The 25644-nt window shown below is 47.1% G+C and overlaps 1 protein-coding gene across 2 annotated transcripts in view; it reads right to left on the bottom strand.

The window, feature by feature from the left end:
• Positions 1–25644, bottom strand: part of FAR1 (fatty acyl-CoA reductase 1) — a 177145-nt gene that overhangs the window by 34957 nt on the left and 116544 nt on the right. For both annotated transcript variants that reach the window (XM_063944487.1, XM_063944486.1), the window contains 3 exons: positions 24000–24201; positions 5262–5437; positions 4113–4292 (listed from right to left, as the gene is read on the bottom strand). In XM_063944487.1, the coding sequence (XP_063800557.1) occupies positions 4113–4292; positions 5262–5437; positions 24000–24188 (545 nt within the window). In that variant the 5' untranslated portion in view covers positions 24189–24201. Of the gene's footprint in view, positions 1–4112; positions 4293–5261; positions 5438–23999; positions 24202–25644 lie in introns of those variants that run through there.

The raw sequence follows: 25644 nt of genomic DNA, 5'->3' as shown, positions 1-25644 counted from the left end.
CACTTCTTTCTATCAAAACAGTAACACATCCTGACCTTAGGTAGGACACAAAGGCTGCCTTGTAGAACAGACCACGTTTAAATGCAGAGAATATTAAGAAAATAGATCATTCTTCTTTATGCTATAAAGGCATGGCTGAAATGCACAGGGTGGCAATAGAAAGTATACCCTATTTGGTAGAAGCTGCAAGAGGCTCAAAACAAAAATTAAAAGTAATCTGCTGGTGGAGTTTATTTACCATGTCTGCAATACTCTGACCAAAGTATCAAATAAAATCTATTGCAAGCAAAACACATTTATTGAACGTCACAATAACTTCAAATCTTATACATACTCAAAACAGTCTATGCTATACATAGAGTAAACACCGACAGTGACAGGCTTTGCATGGTCTGATCCGCTGCAGTCCACGCACAGCAGTGTGAGAACTATTGCACTGTTCACTCTGCCCAGTTTCAGACACTTATTTTTACACTTACCTCCCACTACGTGGGTTACCCGGAGCAGTAATTATAGAATGTCTGGCCCGGACATTACATTTCCACCCATCAACAGTTGCTGAATTAATTCCCTCTGGCATCATGAACAGGAGCCAGAAATGCACAGGCTACTATTACCTCATTATGTCATCTTTGTACTTAGACTAACAAAAAATATATATATTTTTTAAATGGATATGTGGGAAATACCATACAGGCGTTCATCTAAGCATCCACACCTCTAGAAAAGAAGGCTTTAAAAAGGAACACATTACTTAAACTTAAGGTGCATACACACTGGGCGTTTTTGGGTTGGGAGGCTGTGAACATCACCGGCAGGAAAACAGATCAGTGTATACACACTGAGCAATTTTCACCTGGCCAGCGAGGTTCATGGGGGTGAACCACTTTCCACAGTTCACTCGGCCGGTAAAACAGGCTGACGGACAGCGGCTTCAAATGCCAAAAGTGAGCTCAAAATGTACTAGTGTATGGGCCTTAAAGCTTACATTTGTTTTGCAACATATTTGGAGTGTGAGCTTCAAGGTTTCACCCTGCTTTTATGCAGAGCAGCTGATAGCTAGGGAAGTGATTTCACACGATATTGCCATCTGCCTGCAAAAGTGCATTCAAATCAGCATTACCGATCAGCATTAGAAGATTCTTTACCCTCACTGTACTTAAAAGAGAGCGCTGCCTTTATTGGGAATGATCACTGGAGCACAGGGTAGTATAAAGGGGCGCACAAGGTTTTTAGATGGTGAGAGGGGGGTGGAAAGGGGGGGGGGGGGGGGGGGGAGACAAATTAATTTTGGCACCCCAAGATTGCTGAATGTATATGTTGACGTTTCTGTCCAGTAAGGAACTTTGTCAAGACGAGAGAAGATAATCCAAGTCCAGAAGCTACAGCATAAACACCGCTGCCCATGGCACCACTAAATAGCCAGACCTCAGTCCACTTTGTCCAGACTTCCGGACCCCCACACACCGGAAGTGTGCGTCACAAGTGCACAGTACCGGCCCCAGAATGTAACATAATACTAGTATATATTAAACCACATAAGTGTCATCAGCGTCCGCACTAAGGCCCTCATTCCGAGTCGATCGCAGCCAGCAACTTTTAGCTGCTGCTGCGATCAACAGTCCCCACCTATGGGGGAGTGTATTTTAGCTTAGCAGGGCTGTGATCGCTTGTGCAGACCTGCTAAGCTAAAAAAAAAATCAAGCAGTTTCAGAGTTGCCCTGGACATACTTACCCTGTGCGATGCTCCCTGCGATGCTGAAGCCGCTTCTGACGTCATACATCCGCCCTCCGTTGGACTGGACACGCCTGCGTTTTTCGATCCACTCCCCGAAAACGGCCGCCAACGCCGTGGAGACGCCCAGGACCACCTTCTTCCTGTCAATCTTCTCAGAGGTCCGCTCTGCAACCACTTTCTTTGTACGCGTCGTAACCCGGCGACAGCAATGTCGCGCACGCGCAATGTGGCTGCTGCGCATGCGCATTCCGACCCAGTTCGCAACGCAGCGATAAACAGCTGCGTGCAAACGGGTCGGAATGACCCCCTAAATGTAATGAATATATCCATCTAGTGGGGGAAGGAGGGGGATGAGGTGAGGGGTAGATGGTAGGAACATAGGAAGTGGGAGGCGAGAAGGGTGCAGGGCTTACCCCAGCGGAGGGGTCAGTCCACAGTAACTAGACTCACATTGTAGGGGCTGGAGCTGGGAGCAGGGAGGGAGGAGAGCCCTGGGGCAGGTGGAGATGGGCTGTGGGAAGAGGGAAGGCAGAGCAGCTGGAAATGGCATTATCTTCCTCCTGACAAAGCCAGTGATAAACCTAGATGGCGGCCGCCCTGCGACCTAGTACACAGACTGGCGCCTCTCAAATATTCTGACACCTACGGTAGTATATGCCAAACATAGAGAGATGAGATTGGCAGTAACTCTTATAGGATTCAAAATAAAAAACCCTTCGTGGAGTGGAAATAAGCGTTCAACACTGCATGCCAAAGAATGACCCTGAAATGGGTCTCTCCACCCCTTTATCTCATTACAATGATTTGCTCTGCAAATGTAATGACCGATGTCTGCGCTGCCATTTAAAATGAGGCTTCAGTCTGTGTTTACAGCAGGCGCACAATCAATCTGCTCAATCGCTACACTTTCCCTGTGTAAACTGTGTCTCCTCTGCATAACACACCCATCTAGCCATACATCTATGGACGCTGGAGCTAGCAGCGAGAAACGGCCTCCACTGGAGGAAGTCATCCTAGATTACATCAGTACAGAAGAGTCTAGTGATCCTGCAGGCTGCATGCTCCTGGATGTTGCTTCTAGTATGAGCAGTCTAGTACAATAAAAGCAAATGCATTCTTGTCACAGTACTTTTAGCAACATTTTGTCTATTTGTACAAACTGTCCAATTTATAGTAGTTAGTACTGTAAAGATATGAGGATCCCTTTATACAGGTACAGCTTGTTATTTTATTCCCATGTTAATGCACAGTACCGTTACAATAGTCACCCTGAATCTGTACATTTAGGGATTGATACTGTATGTATTGTGCATGCTCAGTAGCTGAGTGTAGGTCAGCAATTCAGAATATGCATCACAGTCTCCTCTCCGCTTACAGCTGAATGGGTGTTCCAGGGCATCTCACGGGCTTGTGTGGATGGCATGATGGGCTATGCGGGGGTACGTTTATGCACAGATCCATGTGATTTCAGATGGATCTCTTGCACCAGGTGTAGATGAGTGCTGATAGTTAGGACGCAGTGGGGTAGAGAATGCTGGTGGTCAGAATACAGTCCGCGGCATCCCGCTGATCGTAATCCCAACAGGGGAAGGCAAGTATACTTATCTACCAAAAATGTCTCCCTAACCCTTCCTTCCCACAGCCTGAACCTCCCCCACCCCGCAGCCTAACCCTAATCCCCCCCCACCCCCGGTGGCGCCTGAACCTAAACCCCCACCCCCTCCCGAAGCTTGTACTTAACCCAACCCCCCCCCCCCCCCTCCCCCCGCAGCCTAACCCGGCGTCTGCATTTCGACTTCACCGGATCTCGTGAGGACAGCTACTGACACAGACAGACAAATGAGGGCAGACAACAGTGAATATCGGCATATATTTCTGTGCACTCATTGCGGCCACACTTGCGCAACTACAGATGTAGCCACGCTAATCGCGACTCCGTCTGCGACAAGGTGCACACCGCTGGTAACGAATTAGATGTGCGTGCGTTGCAGACGCACACGCTCCACATTCACTTTGAATGGGAGCATCTGTGTACGCTCGGCCGAGGCACAGGCGCGCCGCTCTCCTGCGATGCGGCCACGCTCAATGAGCATGGCTCCATCTGTACGACTAAGCCCAGTACTGTGGATTTTGCCAATACATTAACACTGTGTAGGTTTACTTACATGATTAAGAGACAACCACATTGTGGAATGAAAAAGAAGAAAGGAGCCCTTCATCCACAAAGACCCTTGAACCTGGCTCATGCAGTACATCAGCGATGTAACGTATTTCTAGTTAGCGCCTTATAGCTCATACTGGCTCAGCCCACACACTGGCTGTGCCCAGGAGTACGTTGCACATGTTATAAACAGTAAATGAGTAAAACACTCACTCTAGTGACTCAATGAGCTTCCTTGGGTCCACAGGGGGAGGATATACTATTTCTTCAATTTGCTTCCGGTTGCAGTTGGCATATGCAGTGGAAACGTGTATAAACACTTCCAGTTTCTTCATCCGCTGGGCTAGATGTAACATCTGTCGTGTTGCAATAACATTTAACTGCATGGCATCTCTACAAGCATAAAAAGAGGTAGAATATAAACAAAGCAGAAAGTTACCATAGCCTGCGCTACTGTGCACAAACGCCAGACAATGGTAATACTGGTATTAGTACTACTATAACTGTAAAACCATAAAGTATCTCTTGCACCAGCTATCCTCAATTCCCCCTAATATATATGGTTTAATTCGACTAAATACAGAAGCACCAAAATAATATTTGAAAAACACTTAATTTTTTTCCGTCTTAAATGGATAACAAAAAAGTAGCTTTAGTGAATTTAAGATAAATAAAATCGCCCTCACCGAATTAGACACGAATGTCACAACTTTAGAATATAGCCCGTGACCACTTGTGCCCGATGTACGGTACAACAAGCAACACCACGAAATAAAGGTCCCGCTTCCGTTCTGTAGAATGAATCGGGCTACGAAGCGTATGACAGAAGAGAAGTCGGCTACAGTTGCGTCGTTATTTCTGAGCCTCACTACAGATCACATACAATGCTGTGATAGGATCATGTAAGGTGTGCGCATCTGGCATTATCGTGGTGAGAAGGGGATGGTAAGTAGTCGAGACTGCTCTCTAATAGGTATATTTGTTCTGACCACTTCCACCGCATGTAGGGCAACACCTGCACTGTAACCAGAACATATCTTCATTTACAGGCCATGTATTACCACGTACACAACTGTGTTACATTTCCCACCTTGACTGTAATACTTTCAAGAGACTTGATACAGAGGTGACTATCCAAATCACTGTTGTAGGAGGAGAGCACAGAACTTTAATTATCAAAATGTCCCAGTATGGTTCTAGACGGAATAATATTACCAGTATGTAAAAAACATTCAGAAGGTGTTAACATAGAAAATATTTGTTTCTTCATCCACGTCATTGGCATTTCATATAAAAGGTTTCCAAGGTATTGAAAGCAGTGGAAGTGGGTCCTGTAAAAGCCTATAGAGAATAAAGACTCACCGAAGCGACTCGTTGAAGCGGACTGTAGCTGCACAATGGAACACAATATCAATGCACTCTATTAGTGTCTCCTGGTCTTTCTTGCTGAGGTCCAGCTCTGGCTGTGTGAGTTCACTGCTCACCGCTATCAGCTTCTCTGCACAATCTGGCTGTTCATTTCTCACCCTGTCAAACAGCTGCAGGGGTGGAGAGAAGGCAATTTTACTACAACAATTAATATCAGTTTAATGATTAGATAAATATTTCAGAAACTTCACATAAATGGAAAAAAACAAACAAAAAACTATTCAGTACTGTTACAGAACCTCAGTTCATCACCAAGTTGGTTTTTAACCTCAGGATGTTTGAAAATTATATTCAGCTATTAGGGTGTAGGAAAGGCGCCTCAAAATTGAAACTATTTCCACACAAACTCACACATCAAATCAAAAACACATATACACCTAAAAATATACACAGACCTAACCATTTCATTGCCAGACAGCTCTAGAAAAATATATAAAAAAATGTATATATGTAAGCCCACAAGAATAGCTAGGACCCGTATTCAAGAGCACAAGGCCACCATAAGTTATCCCTAGGACCAGGACTACAGATGTGTCCACAAACATGTATCTTTTTTTGAGCCATACGGCTCGAGACACCTGGCGTAACTGAGACGTTCTGCCACGGGTGGCAATTCCCCTACTTGAGTAATTTTCCCCCCATCTTAATTCGCTATTAGAGTGCCAAGTTACATAGGCTTCTAAAAAGCTAATAATGTACTAAGGGGCATATTTATTAACAAGTGATATTCTTGTTATCAACTGTTACGAATTATAAATAGTGCTCCAGCCAATCAGCTCCAGTCATTTTTCAACATATGACCGTTAGGAGCTGATTAGCTGGAGCACCATTTCTCATTCGTAGCGAGTGATAACAAGAATATCACTCAATGTTAAATCTGTTGCCAAGTATTTATTTATTAACAGTTTCTTATATAGCACAGCATATTCCGTTGCGCTTTACAATTGGGGAAACAGTAATGGAACAAAACTGGGTAATAGACAATCCTAGAGGTAGGAGGGTCCTGCTTGAAAGTTTACAATTTATAGGGAAATAGGCATTGATACACAAGGATAGGTGCTATGGTCCTGCCAGATTATAAAGGCTCTTAAAGGCCTGTATGAGATGATCACCAAGCAGTGTTGGCCAAGGGTCAGGAGGAGGTGAAAGTGAAGAAAGAAAAAATGTGAGGTTATGTGTGGACTGTACAGATAGGATGTAATTAGATAGGAGACATTGAAGGTTATGTGGGTGGGCTCAGAATTGATATGCTTGTCTGAACAGGTGAATTTTCAGGGAAAACTTGAAGGTTTGGAGTCTAGAAGAGAGGGGGCGACTTGTGCCTGTGTGCTAAGCGATCTAGGTTAGTACAGATCGCTCAGCACACATCGCTATACACACACAGCGATGTGTGCCGAGTGATCTGTGCTAACCAGCATTCTGTATACACATGCTAGTCAATCTAACTAGATATTGCCTGCATGCTTGAATTATCTGTGCCGGCAATAGCGACACACGGGGCCGCACATCGCTATCACTATGGTGCATACACATGGAGCGATTTGTCCTTATTTCTAAGCGATCTAGTCACCCCATGTGTATGGGGCATTACTGTGCATGGGAGGGCATTACACAGGGTGGGTGATGCCCGGATAAAGACCTGTAATTTTGAGTGGGAACAAGTAATGCGTGTGGATGAGAGATGCAGATCTTGTGCAGAGCGGAGAGGTCGGGTAGGTAGATATTTTGAGACGAGTGAAGAAATGTATGTTGATGCAGTTTGGTTAATAGCGTGTATGTAAAAATAAGAATTTACTTACCGATAATTCTATTTCTCGTAGTCCGTAGTGGATGCTGGGGACTCCGTAAGGACCATGGGGAATAGCGGCTCCGCAGGAGACTGGGCACATCTAAAGAAAGCTTTAGGACTATCTGGTGTGCACTGGCTCCTCCCCCTATGACCCTCCTCCAAGCCTCAGTTAGGATACTGTGCCCGGACGAGCGTACACAATAAGGAAGGATTTTGAATCCCGGGTAAGACTCATACCAGCCACACCAATCACACCGTACAACCTGTGATCTGAACCCAGTTAACAGCATGATAACAGAGGAGCCTCTAGAAAAGATGGCTCACTACAGCAATAACCCGATTTTTTGGTAACAATAACTATGTACCAGTATTGCAGACAATCCGCACTTGGGATGGGCGCCCAGCATCCACTACGGACTACGAGAAATAGAATTATCGGTAAGTAAATTCTTATTTTCTCTAACGTCCTAAGTGGATGCTGGGGACTCCGTAAGGACCATGGGGATTATACCAAAGCTCCCAAACGGGCGGGAGAGTGCGGATGACTCTGCAGCACCAATTGAGAGAACTCCAGGTCCTCCTCAGCCAGGGTATCAATTTTGTAGAATTTTACAAACGTATTTGCTCCTGACCAAGTAGCTGCTCGGCAAAGTTGTAAAGCCGAGACCCCTCGGGCAGCCGCCCAAGATGAGCCCACCTTCCTTGTGGAGTGGGCATTTACAGATTTTTGGCTGTGGCAGGCCTGCCACAGAATGTGCAAGCTGAATTGTACTACAAATCCAACGAGCAATAGTCTGCTTAGAAGCAGGAGCACCCAGCTTGTTGGGTGCATACAGGATAAACAGCGAGTCAGATTTTCTGACTCCAGCCGTCCTGGAAACATATATTTTCAGGGCCCTGACAACGTCTAGCAACTTGGAGTCCTCCAAGTCCCTAGTAGCCGCAGGCACCACAATAGGTTGGTTCAGGTGAAACGCTGAAACCACCTTAGGGAGAAACTGAGGACGAGTCCTCAATTCCGCCCTGTCCGAATGGAAAATCAGATAAGGGCTTTTACAGGATAAAGCCGCCAATTCTGACACGCGCCTGGCCCAGGCCAGGGCAAACAGCATGACCACTTTCCATGTGAGATATTTTAACTCCACAGATTTAAGTGGTTCAAACCAATGTGACTTTTGGAACCCAAAAAACTACATTGAGATCCCAAAGTGCCACTGGAGGCACAAAAGGAGGCTGTATATGCAGTACCCCTTTTACAAACGTCTGAACTTCAGGGACTGAAGCTAGTTCTTTTTGGAAGAAAATTGACAGGGCCGAAATTTGAACCTTAATGGACCCCAATTTCAGGCCCATAGACACTCCTGTTTGCAGGAAATGTAGGAATCGACCCAGTTGAATTTCCTCCGTCGGGCCTTACTGGCCTCGCACCACGCAACATATTTTCGCCAAATGCGGTGATAATGTTTTGCGGTTACATCCTTCCTGGCTTTGATCAGGATAGGGATGACTTCATCCGGAATGCCTTTTTTCCTTCAGGATCCGGCGTTCAACCGCCATGCCGTCAAACGCAGCCGCGGTAAGTCTTGTAACAGACAGGGTCCTTGTTGGAGCAGGTCCCTTCTTAGAGGTAGAGGCCACGGATCCTCCGTGAGCATCTCTTGAATTTCTGGTTACCAAGTCCTTCTTGGCCAATCCGGAGCCACGAATATAGTGCTTACTCCTCTCCATCTTATCAATCTCAGTACCTTGGGTATGAGAGGCAGAGGAGGGAACACAAACACTGACTGGTACACCCACGGTGTTACCAGAGCGTCTACAGCTATTGCCTGAGGGTCCCTTGACCTGGCGCAATACCTGTCGAGTTTTTCCCAACGGTTTATAATCATGTGGAAGACTTCTGGGTGAAGTCCTTACTCTCCCGGGTGGAGGTCGTGCTGAGGAAGTCTGCTTCCCAGTTGTCCACTCCCGGAATGAATACTGCTGACAGTGCTATCACATGATTTTCCGCCCAGCGAAGAATCCTTGCCGCTTCTGCCATTGCCCTCCTGCTGCTTGTGCCACCCTGTCTGTTTACGTGGGTGACTGCCGTGATGTTGTCCGACTGGATCAACACCGGCTGACCTTGAAGCAGAGGTCTTGCTAAGCTTAGAGCATTGTAAATGGCCCTTAGCTTCAGGATATTTATGTGAAGTGATGTCTCCAGGCTTGACCATAAGCCCTGGATATTCCTTCCCTGTGTGACTGCTCCCCAGCCTCGCAGGCTGGCATCCGTGGTCACCAGGACCCAGTCCTGAATGCCGAATCTGCGGCCCTCTAGAAGATGAGCACTCTGCAACCACCACAGGAGGGACACCCTTGTCCTTGGTGACAGGGTTATCCGCTGATGCATCTGAAGATGCGACCCGGACCATTTGTCCAGCAGGTCCCACTGGAAAGTTCTTGCGTGGAATCTGCCGAATGGGATTGCTTCGTAGGAAGCCACCATTTTACCCAGAACCCTTGTGCATTGATGCACTGAGACTTGGCTCGGTTTTAGGAGGTTCCTGACTAGCTCGGATAACTCCCTGTCTTTCCCCTCCGGGAGAAACACCTTTTTCTGGACTGTGTCCAGGATCATCCCTAGGAACCGAAGACAAGTCGTCGGAACCAGCTGCGATTTTGGAATATTGAGAATCCAATCGTGCTGCCGCAACACTACCTGAGATAGTGCTACACCGACCTCCAACTGTTCCCTGGATCTTACCCTTATCAGGGAATCGTCCAAGTAAGGGATAACTAAAATTCCCTTCCTTCGAAGGAATATCATCATTTCGGCCATTACCTTGGTAAAGACCCGGGGTGCCGTGGACCATCCATATGGCAGCGTCTGAACTGATAGTGACAGTTCTGTACCATAAACCTGAGGTACCCTTGGTGAGAAGGGTAAATTTTGACATGAAGCTAAGCATCCTTGATGTCCCGAGACATCATGTAGTCCCCTTCTTCCAGGTTCGCAATCACTGCTCTGAGTGACTCAATCTTGAATTTGAACCTCTGTATGTAAGTGTTCAAAGATTTTAGATTTAGAATCGGTCTCACCGAGCCGTCCGGCTTCGGTACCACAACAGTGTGGAATAATACCCCGTTCCCTGTTGCAGGAGGGGTACCTTGATTATCACCTGCTGGGAATACAGCTTGTGAATGGCTTCCAAAACTGTCTCCCTGTCAGAAGGAGACATCGGTAAAGCCGACTTTAGGAAAACGGTGAGGGGGAGACGTCTCGAATTCTAATTTGTACCCCTGAGATATCACCTGAAGGATCCAGGGGTCTACTTGCGAGTGAGCCCACTGCGCGCTGAAATTCATTGAGACGGGCCCCCCACCGTGCCTGATTCTGCTTGTAAAGCCCCAGCGTCATACTGAGGGCTTGGCAGAGGCGGGAGAGGGTTTCTGTTCCTGGGAACTGGCTGATTTCTGCAGCCTTTTTCCTCTCCCTCTGTCACGGGGCAGAAATGAGGAACATTTTGCCCGCTTGTCCACGAAAAGACTGCGCCTGATAATACGGCGTCTTCTCATGTTGAGAGGCGACCTGGGGTACAAACGTGGATTTCCCAGCTGTTGCCGTGGCCACCAGGTCTGAAAGACCGACCCCAAATAACTCCTCCCCTTATTAAGGCAATACTTCCAAATGCCGTTTGGAATACGCATCACCTGACCACTGACGTGTCCATAACCCTCTACTGGTAGAAATGGACAACGCACTTAGACTTGATGCCAGTCTGCAAATATTCCGCTGTGCATCACGCATATATAGAAATGCATCTTTTAAATGCTCTATAGGCAAAAATATACTGTCCCTATCTAGGGTATCAATATTTTCAGTCAGGGAATCCGACCACGCCAACCCAGCACTGCACATCCAGGCTGAGGCGATTGCTGGTCGCAGTATAACACCAGTATGTGTGTAAATACATTTTAGGATACCCTCCTGCTTTCTATCAGCAGGATCCTTAAGGGCGGCCATCTCAGGAGAGGGTAGAGCCCTTACAAGCGTGTGAGCGCTTTATCCACCCTAGGGGGTGTTTCCCAACGCACCCTAACCTCTGGCGGGAAAGGATATAATGCCAATAACATTTTAGAAATTATCAGTTGTTATCGGGGGGAAAACCACGCATCATCACACACCTCATTTAATTTCTCAGATTCAGGAAAACTACAGGTAGTTTTTCCTCACTGAACATAATACCCCTTTTTGGTGGTACTCGTATTATCAGAAATGTGTAAAACATTTTTCATTGCCTCAATCATGTAACGTGTGGCCCTACTGGAAGTCACATTTGTCTCTTCACCGTCGACACTGGAGTCAGTATCCGTGTCGGCGTCTATATCTGCCATCTGAGGTAACGGGCGCTTTAGAGCCCCTGACGGCCTATGAGACGTCTGGACAGGCACAAGCTGAGTAGCCGGCTGTCTCATGTCAACCACAGTCTTTTATACAGAGCTGACACTGTCACGTAATTCCTTCCAACAGTTCATCCACTCAGGTGTCGACCCCCTAGGGGGTGACATCACTATTACAGGCAATCTGCTCCGTCTCCACATCATTTTTCTCCTCATACATGTCGACACAAACGTACCGACATACAGCACACACACAGGGAATGCTCTGATAGAGGACAGGACCCCACTAGCCCTTTGGGGAGACAGAGGGAGAGTTTGCCAGCACACACCAAAGCGCTATATATATACAGGGATAACCTTATATAAGTGTTTTTCCCCTTATAGCTGCTGTATTGTTAATACTGCGCCTAATTAGTGCCCCCCTCTCTTTTTTAACCCTTTCTGTAGTGTAGTGACTGCAGGGGAGAGCCAGGGGAGCTTCCCTCCAACTGAGCTGTGAGGGAAAATGGCGCCAGTGTGCGGAGGAGATAGGCTCCGCCCCTTTTTCGCGGACTTTTCTCCTGCATGGATTCTGGCAGGGGTTAAAATTCATCCATATAGCCCTGGGGGCTATATGTGATGTATTTTCGCCAGCCAAGGTGTTTTTATTGCTGCTCAGGGCGCCCCCCCCTAGCGCCCTGCACCCTCAGTGACCGAAGTGTGAAGTGTGCTGAGGAGCAATGGCGCACAGCTGCAGTGCTGTGCGCTACCTTGTTGAAGACAGGATGTCTTCTGCCGCCGATTTTCTGGACCTCTTCTGTCTTCTGGCTCTGTAAGGGGGCCGGCGGCGCGGCTCTGGGACCCATCCATGGCTGGGCCTGTGATCGTCCCTCTGGAGCTAATGTCCAGTAGCCTAAGAAGCCCAATCCACTCTGCACGCAGGTGAGTTCGCTTCTTCTCCCCTTAGTCCCTCGATGCAGTGAGCCTGTTGCCAGCAGGTCTCACTGAAAATAAAAAACCTAAACTAAAACTTTCACTAAGAAGCTCAGGAGAGCCCCTAGTGTGCACCCTTCTCGTTCGGGCACAGAGATCTAACTGAGGCTTGGAGGAGGGTCATAGGGGGAGGAGCCAGTGCACACCAGATAGTCCTAAAGCTTTCTTTAGATGTGCCCAGTCTCCTGCGGAGCCGCTATTCCCCATGGTCCTTACGGAGTCCCCAGCATCCACTTAGGACGTTAGAGAAAGTATTTTATATTTAATGCGGTAGAATACCGGTAACCAATGGAGGGCCTGACAGAGCGGATCATCAGATGAACGTCTAGCGAGAAAGATTAGCCTTGCAGCTGCATTCAAAATGGATTTTAGTGATGAGAGACTATTTTTGGGAAGACCAGTTAGGAGACTAATTGCTATAATCAATGCGGGAGATAATGAGAGCATGGATAAAAGTTTTTGCAGTGTCTTGTGTAAGATATGATCGGATTTTAGATACGTTTCTTAGATGTATGTAACATGATTTTGAGAAAGATTGAATGTGGGGAACAAAGGACAGTTCAGAGTCAAGGATAACACCTAGGTATCGAGCTTGTGGGGTAGGGTAGATTGTGGAGTTATAAACAGTGATAGAGATATCAGGTTGGTATATTTATAATTTATTCTGTTTTGGAAATATTAAGTTTGAGGTGGCTATTTGACATCCAAGATGAAAATATCCGAAAGAGCCCATTAGTTTGCCAAGATACATTGTATAGATTGAGAAAAGCAGAGAACCTAAGACTGAGCCCTGCGGTACTCCAACTGAAAGAGGTAGCGAAGTGGAAGTGAACTCAGAAAAACACTGAAAGAGCAATTATACAGGTAGGTTGAGAAACAAGAAGGGGTTGTTCTCTGGAGACCTAGGGATTGTACTGTCTCTGTGGAGTGCTGGGCACGAAAGCCTAACTGAAGTGGGTCCAATAAGTTGTGTGAGTTAACACCGTGTGTGAGGCGAGTGTAGGCAAGTCTGAAGTAGCTTGGATGGGCATGGGAGCTGTGAAATAAGATGGTAATTTGAGAGAGCGTTAGGGTCAGAATTTTTTTTTCTTTCAGAATGGGAGTAATCACTACATGTTTGAACAGGGATGGAAAGATACTAGTAGACAGAGAGAAATTACAGACTTTAGTTAAGATTGGAAATGAGTACAAGAGACAGTTTTACTTATTTGTGAGGGTGTAGGATCAAGACGAGAGGTAGTTAGAGTAGGCAGATGAGAAGAGTGTAGATACTTCATCTCCATTTGAGGGATCAAATGAAGATGAGAAGGGGCCAGAGGGTTCAGGAAGGGAATTGAGCAGGTCACTGGCTGTGAAAAATCATACCATTTAATTTTGGATATTATCAATCTTGTTCTTGAAATAGAAAGCAATATCTTGTGCACGGATAGTGGCTGGTGCGTTGGGTGAGGGAGGAATAAGAAGGGACTGTATTAAAAAGTCGCTTGGGGTTAGAAGCTTGGGTAGAGGTGAGAGATTGGAAATATGTTTGGGAGTGTCCATGACATTACGAGAAGAGTGTTAAAGGGTCGTATATAGTATGTGAGGAAGTCAATTGAAGTTCGATATTTACGCCTCTTGACGTTCCTACTTTACGTGAAAGTTTTTGTAGGTGTTTTATGAATTTAGAGTGCCACAGTTGACATCTACGTGGAGTGTAATGGGTAGCTAGAGCCACGTCATTGAGTGCTATATCTAGAGTCTGGTTTAATACAGCAGACTCAGGAGAGGTAAATGTAGCAATTGGTGAGAGTGCAGAGAGGTTTAAATTAAGAGTGTTAATATTTCTGTGGGTTTGTGGATGTTTGGTAGAATTTAGGGACATCGAGTTTGAAGTAATGGAGGAGAGCATGCAGGTAATAAGGTTGTGATCTGAGAGAAGGAACAGTAGTAGTTTAGGGTTAGTATTTTTTGTCACAAAGGAAATGGTATAAATAATGTACAGTGCGGGTCACACTTACTGTATATACACGTGACATCCCAGAGGAGGAGGGAACAATAATGGGGCAGATGTATTAAGCCTGGAGAAGTAATAAAGCAGTGATAAGTGCAAGGTGATAACACACCGGCCAATCAGCTCCAATATGTAAATTGACAGGAGCTGATTGGCTGGTGAATTATCACCTTCCACTTATCAATGCTTTAGCACTTCTCCAGGCTTAATAAATCTGCCCCAGTTAATACAATAAAGGATCGAAAAACAGTTTCTATGATGGGTTTATAATATTTGAGACATTGAGAAAACAAAAGATCCAGAAACATCTGACGGACTAGCTTGCAAACTGGTCAGATAAGCACAGTGTAGCATACCCCTGAAGAAGGAACTGCTAACACACAGAAAAAAAATAGGATTTTGGTTCCTCCCTCTATGCCCCTCCTACCAGACTCAGTCTAGAAACTGTGCCCGAGGAGACTACATACTTCGAGAGAAGGACTTAACACAGATAGTGGTGAGATTCATACCAGCTCACACATACAGGCACGTCAAGACAACTAGCTTGAACCAATCAGCAAACGGCTGAAACATTACTTACCCAGTAACAATGCAGTACGCAACTAAACGAAGTGGTACTGAACCAAATAACAATTAGCAGGAAAACGAAGCGCTGGGCGGGCGCTCAGCATCCTCTACGGACTACGAGAAAAGGATTTACCTGTAGGTACCAAACTCCTATTTTCTCTAACGTCCTAGAGGATGCTGGGGTCCACATTAGTATCATGGGGATGAACAAAAGCTCCCAGAACGGGAGGGAGAGCGCGGAGGCTCCTGCAAAACTGATTGACTGAACGTCAGATCATCAGAGGCCAAAGTATCGAACTTGTAGAACCTTGCAAACGTGCTCGACCCAGACCAAGTTGCCGCTCTGCAAAGCTGCGTTGCCAGGACACACCGGGCAGCCGCCGAGGAAGACCCCACCTTACGAGTAGAGTGGGCATTAACAGACTTTGGACACGGCAGTCCTGCCGTAGAATAGGCATGCTGGATAGTGAACCTAATCCAGCGAGAAATAGACTGCTTAGAAGCAGGACACCCAATTTTCTTGGGATCATATAGGACAAACAAAGAGTCCGATTTCCTGTGACGAGAAGTTCTCTTCACATAAATCTTCAGAGCCCTCACAACATCCAAGGACTTTGAAGTAGTCGAGGGGTCAGTAGCCACTGGCACTACAATAGGTTGGTTGATATGAAATGCCGTCACAAACTTTGGAAGGAACTGTTGACGAGTCCGGAGCTAAGCTCTATCCTCATGGAAGATCAAGTAAGGGCTTTTGCATGACAAAGCCCCCAGCTCGGAGACACGCCTGGCAGAAGCTAAAGCCAACAAAGTGACCGCTTTCCACGTAAGAAATTTGAGCTCCACTTCCTGTAGAGGCTCAAACCAATCCGACTGGAGAAACCGCAATACCACGTTAAGGTCCCAAGGCGGCACAAAGGGAGGTTGGATATGCAGAACTCCCTTCAAAAAGGTCTGAACCTCAGGGAGGGAAGCCAATTGTTTCTGAAAGAAAATTGACAGGGCTGAAATCTGGACCTTCACACATCCCAACTTCAGCCCCATATCCACTCCAGCCTGCAGGAAAAGTAGGAAATGCCCTAGATGAAATTCCACCACAGGAAACTTCTTGAACTCACACCAAGAAACATTTTTTACAAATACGGTGGTAATGTTTCAACGTTACCCGTTTCCTAACCTGTATGAGCGTAGGAATTACTTCTTTCGGAATGCCCTTCCGAGCAAGAATCAGGCGCTTAACCTCCATGCCATCAAACGTAGCCACGGTAAGTCTTGCTAGGTGAACGGTCCATGCTGCAAAGGTCCTCCCGAAGAGGAAGAGGCCTCGGCTCTTCTTGCAGCAGATTCAGAAGGTCCGCGTACCAAGCCCTTCCTGGCCAGTCTGGGGCAATGAGAATCGCTTGAACCCTTGTTCTCCTTATGAGCTTTAGGATTTTTGGGATGAGAGGGAGGGGAGGAAACACGTATACCAACTGGAACACCCACAGAGACACCAGGGCGTCCACTGCCACTGCCTGTGGGTCCCCCAACCTGGAACAATAGCGCCGAAGCTTCTTGTATAGACGAGAGGCCATCATGTCGATTTGGGGTAGCCCCCAAAGATCTGTTACCTCCTTGAACACCTCCGGATGGAGACCCCACTCTCCCGGATGGAGATCGTGTCTGCTGAGGAAGTCTGCTTGCCAGTTGTCTACTCCCGGAATGAAGATGGCTGACAGTGCCAACGCGTGCTTTTCCGTCCAGAGGAGTCTCCTTGTGACCTCTAAAATTGCCACTCTGCTCTTTCTTCCGCCCTGTCGGTTTATGTAAGCCACTTTTGTTACGTTGTCCGACTGTACTTGAGTTGCCCGGTTTCTTAGAAGAGGGGCCGCCTGAAGAAGACCGTTGTAGACGGCTCTTAGTTCCAGTATGTTGATGGGCAGGCCGGCTTCCAGGCTTGACCACCTTCCTTGGAAGGTCACCCCCTGAGTGACCGGTCCCCATCCCCGGAGGCTAGCATCGGTTGTTAGCAGGACCCAGTCCTGAACCCCAAACCTGCAGCCTTCTGGGAGGTGAGGCAACTGGAGCCACCAGAGGAGAGAAATCCTTGCCCTTGGCGACAGACGAATCTTCTGATGCATGTGGAGGTGTGAACCCAACCATTTGTCCAGGAGATCCAGTTGGAAGGTCAGAGCATGAAACCTCCCGTACTGGAGAGCCTCGTAGAAAGCCACCATCTTTCCCAAAAGGCGAATGCACTAATGAATCGACACCCGGGGTGGCTTCAAGACATCCCGGACCATGTATTGGATCACCAAGGCCTTGTCCTGCGGAAGGAACACCCGCTGTACTTCCGTATCCAGGATCATTCCCAGAAACGTCAATCTCCGGGTCGGTTCCAAAAGTGACTTTGGGAAATTCAGAATCCACCCGTGGCTCTGAAGCAGCAGTGTTGGAGAGCAATGGACTGCAGTAGCTGTTCCCTGGACGACGCCTTTATCAGGAGATCGTCCAGGTAAGAAATTATGTTCACACCCCGCTTCCGGAGTAGCATCATCATCTTCGCCATCACCTTGGTAAACATCCTCGGCGCTGTCGAGAGGCCGAACGGCAGGGCCTGAAACTGAAAATGACAGTCCAGCAATGCAAAGCGGAGATAAGCCTGATGTGGTAACCAGATCGGAATGTGAAGGTACGCATCCTTGATATCCAAGGATACCAGGAATTCCCCCTCTTCCAGACCTGATATCACCGCCCTGAGAGACACCATCTTGAACTTTAACTCCTTTAGAAAGGGGTTCAGTGATTTCAGGTTCAGGATGGGCCTGACCGAACCATCCGGTTTCGGTACCACAAAAAGGTTCGAATAGTAACCTTTCGCCAGCATGTGCGGTGGGACTGGGACAATGACTTGTGCCTCTACCAGCCTTTGAACAGCCTCCTGTAGCACTGTGCTGTCCTCCAACAAAGTTGGCAAGCCAGACTTGAAAAACCGATGAGGAGGGAGACTTCCATTCCATGGGAAATTCCAGCCTGTATCCCTGAGAGACAATATCCACCACCCAGGAATCCAGGCCGGAGGAGTCTCGCCACCTCTGGGCCGTCCCGTCCACCGTCATGCGGAGGACTTAGGGGTACCCGAAGCAGGCTTTTGGTCTTGGGAACCTGCAACGGCAGGCTTCTTGGACTTAACCTTACCTCCCTGAAGGAGGAACTGGAAGATTTGGCCTTTCTGGTCTTGTTGGGCCGAAAGGACTGCTGCGAAGCCGAGACGAAGGACCTCTTCGGAGCAGGAGCTCCGGAGGGAAGATATGGAGACTTACCCGCTGTAGCGGTAGATATCCATGCATCTAGGGCTTCCCCAAAAGAGAGCTTGACCTGTATAGGGCAGCGACTCCACACTCTTTCTGGATTCCGTGTCGGCCGACCACTGGCGGAGCCACAGTCCCCGACGAGCTGAAACAGACAAGGAAGAAATTCCCGCCGCTATGGAACACAGGTCCTTCATAGATTCTACCATGAAACCTGCAGAATCATGAATGTTACGTAAATACAATGCAACGTCATCCCTATCCATTGAATCCAAATCTTCCATCAAGGCAGCCGACCATTTCACTATAGTCTTAGCAATCCAAGCACTAGCAATAGTGGGACGTAATATGGCCCCTGAGGCAGTGTACACTGATTTCAGAGTATCTGTATTATCAATTTGTCTATCCGCCGGCTCCTTTAAGGCAGTAGAACCCGGTACCAGCAAAACCACCTTTTTTGAGATTCTACATACAGAAGCGTCAACAATCGGTGGGTTTTTCCACTTTTTCCTATCCTCCTCAGGGAAAGGAAACGCTACCAGAATCCTCTTAGGGATCTGAAACTTCTTTTCAGGATTCACCCAGGCCTTTTCAAATATAGCATTCAGCTCTTTTGACGCAGGGAAGGTTAACGAGGCTTTCTTATTTTCAGTGAAGAAAGCCTCCTCAACCTGCTCAGGTGTGGTATCATTAACATTTAACACATCCCTGATAGCCTCTATCAACAATTGTACCCTCCTTGCAAGAGATGCGGACCCACGCAACACATCCCCGTCACCATCTGTAGTGTCAGACTCTGTATCCGTGTCGTCTTGTGTAACCTGCACAAGCGCACGTTTGTGGGGGTATATAGCGGGGTGACCTGAGGTACCTGACAAGGGCCACACAGCCATAGAGGACTGTAAGACCTGGGTTGCTGATTCATTACTGGTAACCCTGTCAGAAATCCAAGTCCTGATAGAGGAACACCACTCTGGTTCCCTTGCTGGAATCTGTGCTAAACCAGTGCTACCCTGATTGCATGGAATGGGATTATCCTGTGAGGATAAATCCTCAGCAGCATATGATACTGTATCTCTGGAAATTGCTGCTAGTGACCACCAAACACACCACACAAACACACAGGATGGGGTAAGACAGATTTTCCCCCCCAAGAATGGCAAGAGAGAGACAGAGATTGGAGCCAACCCACACCAGCGCCCAAACCAAGGAGAAAAACCCCTTTTCAGCGCTGACTTGTGCACCTTAATAGGACACACAGTCAAGTACTTAGCTTCCCCCCCCTTCTACAACCCCCTGGTACCGTTACAGTAACTGGAGCTGCTGTGGAGGGATCAGGATCTTCCTTCTGGCGCTGGAACGCTGCAGGCCCGCTCTGAGGAGAAGCTTCGCCCCCTTCCCGGCGCTGTCTTCCTGCTCATCTCAGTTCAAATTTGGTCTGAGGAGTTGTGCTGGCTGGGATCCCTTGGGCCCGACAGGCTTGCTGACCAAGTGTGAGGGGTAAGCGCTGGCACAGGGTGCACGTCACAGCGCCGCACAGTGTGCCGCTGGTACCATCCGGGAGCGCGGTTAATACCGCGCTCCCACCCCTGTTGCCGCCATCTTCACACCGGCCCCCCGCTTGCTAGGGGGGGGGGGGGCGGTGACTAACCACTGCTTCAGCTCTGTAAGGGTTCGGCGGCATGCTGCTGGGGTGAGCGGTTCCCCTGTGGCAGAGACCGATCAGCCCCTCTGGAGCTCAGTGTCCAGTCAGCGGAGTCAGTGGCTCAGACCCCGCAGGGCAGTGTTCCCCCACTCCCCTTAGTCCCACGCTGCAGGGAGGCTGTTGCCAGCAGCCTCCCTGTAAAATAAAAAAATTCTAAACTAAACATTTCCAGGAAAGCTCAGGAGAGCTCCCCTAGCTGTGACCGGCTCCTCCGGGCACAATTTCTAAACTGAGTCTGGTAGGAGGGGCATAGAGGGCGGAGCCAGCCCACACTCCCAAACTCTTAAAGTGCCAATGGCTCCTGGTGGACCAGTCTATACCCCATGGTACTAATGTGGACCCCAGCATCCTCTAGGACGTTAGAGAAATCTGAAGTCTATTTAATTTTTTGGACTAGTCATAATCATATAAGTTCTGATACTTCTCTTAGCACTGGGGCAGCATACAGCTGGGTCTATTAAACTGTGGGGTTGTGTGGCAGTTGCCATTTGCCTAGGAATCATTCTCTAAGTAGAAGGTAGAATGGTTCCAACTAAATTAGAACATGCAACAAAACTGAAGCTGAATAGATGTTATTTAGCGCCAGTTTCCAGGACAGTCACAACACCAGCAGCAGTCAGTCTCAGATGTGTTGATCAACAATTTCTGCAAGGACTTTTAAATCCTCACAAACCAGGTTACACATCATGCTGGCTGCAGGGTCTGGTCCCTTGCAGCTGCCACACTGGGCTGTGATCATACGATATTGTAGCTAGTCTATATGAGGAGATTTTACGCAAGCTAACACATAACCGCCTCACCATTGGGCAAACGTATGAAAGGGCACAGGTCAGATTAGTGGTATCAGCGCATGTTTTATGCTTCAGATACCGCTTGTCCCCCATGTATGAATGAGATCTGTGGCAAAAGACAGGGACACTATGGGATAAATTTACTAAGGTAGGAGTTTTTTTAGAACTGGTGATGTTGCCCTTATTCAGTCCAGCTGGTCAATTTGTATTAAAGTAAAACACTGTGAAGCGCATGGTGCGATTGGTCAACAGTTATATTGACACACATCAGGTAGACATGATAAAGTCGACAGTGAAGTCAGCAGGCATGTCTAGACAGATGATACGTTGACATGATGAACTGTCGACACACTGGTCTACCTTCTCCCGGAGGCAGCAGAGGCTCCAGTGTACAGTGTAGTTACGGTGGTCACACCTCAGCAGCGGTGTTTTAGTGAGTATTCTACCTCCTATCCCTAGCCCTAAGCCTCCCCTATTGCTTAACGCGAACCTTCCCTCCCACATTCCCCGTAGTCTAACACTAATCCTCCAGACATCCACAGAAAGCCGTTTCACATGGTGACATTTCAGATGTCACCACTGTGGACATGTCGGCACGGTGCCTGATGACGATGTGGTGTTGGTTATTGGTGACCACCTGATCAAATACCATTTTTAAATTCAGCACAAAATAAATAAATAGCAATAGCGTATGAAGACTCTATAAAGCAGAGGAGAAATATCATGTGGATGTTTGCATACAAGCAATAGTGTAAAAACTATGCATAGGCAATAACTGCATTACACACACTATAAACTAGTACTGAAGCATTGCTGGCTCACTGACATTCCGGTGGTTGTATTCACTACGGAATTCTCTCCATGCAGATGTAGGCCAAGTATTTTATGCCAGTTACAGAAAGTGATAGGAATGCGCTGGTAAGTCAGTAGGGGGAGGACACATCACCACTGACCTCTTTCATCATTTAATAGAGAGTATACTGCTCTTCAGACGCATAGAAACCTAACCATGTAAATGGAACAAAGTTACCGTAAACTCCCTACCATACCCCTTAACTCTAACCCCTCCCTGTCTGCAGCCCAACCCTAACATCCCCCCTTAGTGCCTGACCCTAACACTCCCCCGGTGGTGCCTAACCCTAAACCCCCCTCTCTGCAGCCCAACCCTAACCTCCCCCTGGAGGGTGCCTAACCCTGACCAGTCTCCCGCAGTCTAAAGCTAAGGCAGTCGTTAATACTTACCTTCGGGATCCTGAACGTATACCTATCACAGAAGAAGGCTATAGGAGGCGCTTCTTCACACAAGATCCCTATTATTGCACAGCTGCTGCATACAGACACAAAGCAGCTGTGTGATGTGCGTCCATCTATGAATCGGGCCCAAAGTTGATTAGAAACACAGCAGCTATTCACGTATACCTAGCCAACCAATATTTAGACATGTATGTATTAAGGTAACATGGACTTTACTTTCCCTTTACTCATACAGAGTGAATAAGGATACATCTGTTATACATTGTAAGGTCAATGACATTTTAATATCCAGGAACATCCAAAGTGAAATCAATCTTCACAGTACACAGTGAGTTTACTAAACACAAAGAACACTGGGGGTAATTCAGATCTGACCGCAGCAGCAAATTTGTTAGCAAATGGGCAAAACCATGTGCACTGCAGGTGGGGCAGATATAACATGTGCAGAGAGAGTTAGATTTGGGTGTGTTATATTGTTTCTGTGCAGGGTAAATACTGGGTGCTTTACTTTTACACTGCAATTTAGAATTCAGTTTGAACACACCCCACCCAAATCTAACTCTCTGCACATGTTACATCTGCTCCACCTGCAGTGCAACATGGTTTTGACATTTAGCTAACAAGTTTGCTGCTGCAAATCAGATTTGAATTAGGCCCATTGTAGTCAAGTCACTTCACCGAGGTTCAATATTTTGCAAACATTATGTTCTAGAGTGTGTTCTTGATGGAATAAGTCACCCTTAGAGATGAGTTAAGGATCAGACTATAAAAGGTGGCATTGCAATAGAGATTTAAATAGTGTTGTATCAGATGGATGTGTCTGCCAAAGGAATGATTATGACGTGGGTTCTATGCTCTCCACAATCCAAGTCAGGTCACACAGCCTAAGATCTATGCCAAACGGCACAGACAAGATATAAAAGGGAGCTCAGATATCCACAGACAATACTAACTTCATGGGGTTCTGACCAATTTGGCCCCGATGTATACAGGTTTGTGTGCTCACTCAGTATCAGACAGAAAGCATTATTGCTACAGCTTTTATAAAGGTCCTGGATGACATAACCTGTATGGAACAAACAATTCTATTAATACACCGCTTGTATTTTAGGAAATAATATTTACTGTGTGACCAGAAAGCCAGCCTTTCATCAGGGACACGACCTGAACAAACATGTCACATCCACCTTTAGGGCTAAAACACACTACACGGCTTTTGCCGGCCGGGAAAAAGCCGGACGGCTTATTCCCGTGCCGGCATTGTAGTTAACAGTGTGAGGGCTAGGGTCCCTTCACACTGCACGGCCCCGGCCCGGCTGCCAGGTTGCAGCCGGGTCTCACCACTGGAAGGTCCGGCGGCCGGGCGGCCGCCGGGCCGTCTTTGCAGCCAGTGAACCGTGTGTGTGAAGGGGAGCTTTCACACACACAACGGTTTTTTCTGAAGCCGTGTCTGATGCTGCGCATGCGCACAGCATCACACACGGCTCAAAGCCGTCCTGTGTGACAGACACTGCCGGTTTCTCCCGGATGGCAAAAAGCCGGACAAAGTTTGTCCGGCTTTTTGCCATCCAGGAGAAACCGACCAGTGTGTTACAGCCCTATTACTGTATTCTGCAATGGCATTGCAACAATCACACGGACTCAACCTGTGATTCAAATCGGCTTGGAAGCAAAAATAAATTTTTGGGGGCAATCCAAGTGTTTCGCCCGAGCACTAAATTAGCAGATCATATATGGACTTCCACTGTGGACCAAAAGGGTCCACTGAGGCCAAACAACCGTATATGCACAATATCCTTCAGCTAAATGTAACTCGCAGCACCAGTTTTGTCACTATGTACACATGGAAGACAACGACAATGTTTCTACCCTCCGGAGACTATAGCTGCACCTAGAGTAGGTATAATCCTGTGAGAACACTTTCAGTGACTTACCTTACAGCTCATCATTTCAGCCACTCTCTCCTGAGGTTTCTGACCCGCTTTAGGTCGAACCAGCACATAAACAGCATTTATGCCTGGACAAGACCGCAGCAGCTTTTCCAGGAGAACCTTCCCCATGAAGCCGGTGGCTCCTGTGATGAGGACATTCTTCCCTCTGTAAAAGTCTGGAATGGAAACCATGATGAACCAAGTCCTAGAGGAGAAAAACACACAGGCAAGACGTTTATTAGTGGTGGAAAACAAATGACCGTGCCAGCTTGTATAGAAATGGCCTGACACAAAGCACTTCTGAAACAAGCAACATGTATGCCTTTTACTGAGCAGCTTGTCTCTTTCCTGCCAGCCTCTGGCTCGGTAATTCCCAAACTTTGGACTACTATATAGTTTCTGTAGACCACCACACATTATGAACTTTGTTAGAATTTTGGAGCATATTTACTAAGCAGCGGAATTAAAAAGGGCAATAATAAGTGTGTTTTGCATTGCATATTTTTGCTCTTTTAAATCCCATGTTGGGAAAAACTGCCTGAAAGTGGCGGCTTAGTAAATATGCCCCTTAGTTTACAGATACAAAATATGGTGCAAACATTTATACTGAATATTCTACAGTCATCTAACAAATATAAATTGTATTTACTGTACATAGGATGGTATGGGCTTGCTAGAACCAGAAGCTGCACAAGAGGAGTTTTATAGTGATAAAATAAATGACAAGCAGGTCAAACTGTATGGTTGTTTTACACATATCCGATATGTCCAGACATAACCAGTAAGACAGCTTCAACAATACGAACTACTGTGAACACTGCACTTTATTTTTAGAGAAATGTCATAAACAGAAGGAAAACAAGTGTGTGAACAAGCAGTCACCACCCTGCAATGTGACTTCCTCCTCTGCACACATGACCTCCGCCTAAGCACAATGCTCCTGGAGAATGTGGTTACCAGAATAGGTGATGTGAGCGAACCGCTCAGTGTTCTGGAGATTCACATAAGAAGAAGAATAAATAGCGATAGAGCAGAAGTAGGCAGCCTGTGGATCTGCAGACGATGAGGAACTACAAGGCTCAGCATGTACTAAATACTTCCATACAAGCTTGTTTTCGGCAGTTGTAGATCCAACCAAAAGATAATTGGTCATGCACCAAGGGAGGAGAACGGCTGCATAGTTTCCGATAAAGAAACCGGGTAAACACACTTATTTTTCGTACAGATTACACTGAAAGTGGGACACGTCCCAACAAAATGAAATATTCCCAGCGACCTAACTCCAGGTGTTTGGAGTGGCTGCAGGAAAAGGAGGATTCTGCAGGAAATCCCTGATCACTGCTAGTTTTCCCTGGGACTGGCTTACAGCTTTATGGAAGCACTGCCGCAGCCTGTCTCCAAACACCATAATGTAGACAACCTGAGCGCACAATAAACAAGGCACACTGTGGAACATTTCTAAAAACTGCTGCAGAAAATAAAGGAAAAATTAAAAGGCAGCACGTCTGGCATAGTGGTTAGCATCACTGTCTCAAAAGCTCTGAGGTCACGAGTTCAATTCCTGACCAAGGCCCTATATGTGTGGCGTTTGTATGTCTACCCAGAGGTTTGGGGAGTTTCCTCCAAGTGCTCCATTTTCTTCCCACAT

The sequence above is a fragment of the Pseudophryne corroboree genome, chromosome 11, assembly GCF_028390025.1.
Source record: "Pseudophryne corroboree isolate aPseCor3 chromosome 11, aPseCor3.hap2, whole genome shotgun sequence".
Lineage (NCBI taxonomy): Eukaryota > Metazoa > Chordata > Amphibia > Anura > Myobatrachidae > Pseudophryne > Pseudophryne corroboree.
This window is presented reverse-complemented; position numbering and strand designations above follow the sequence as displayed.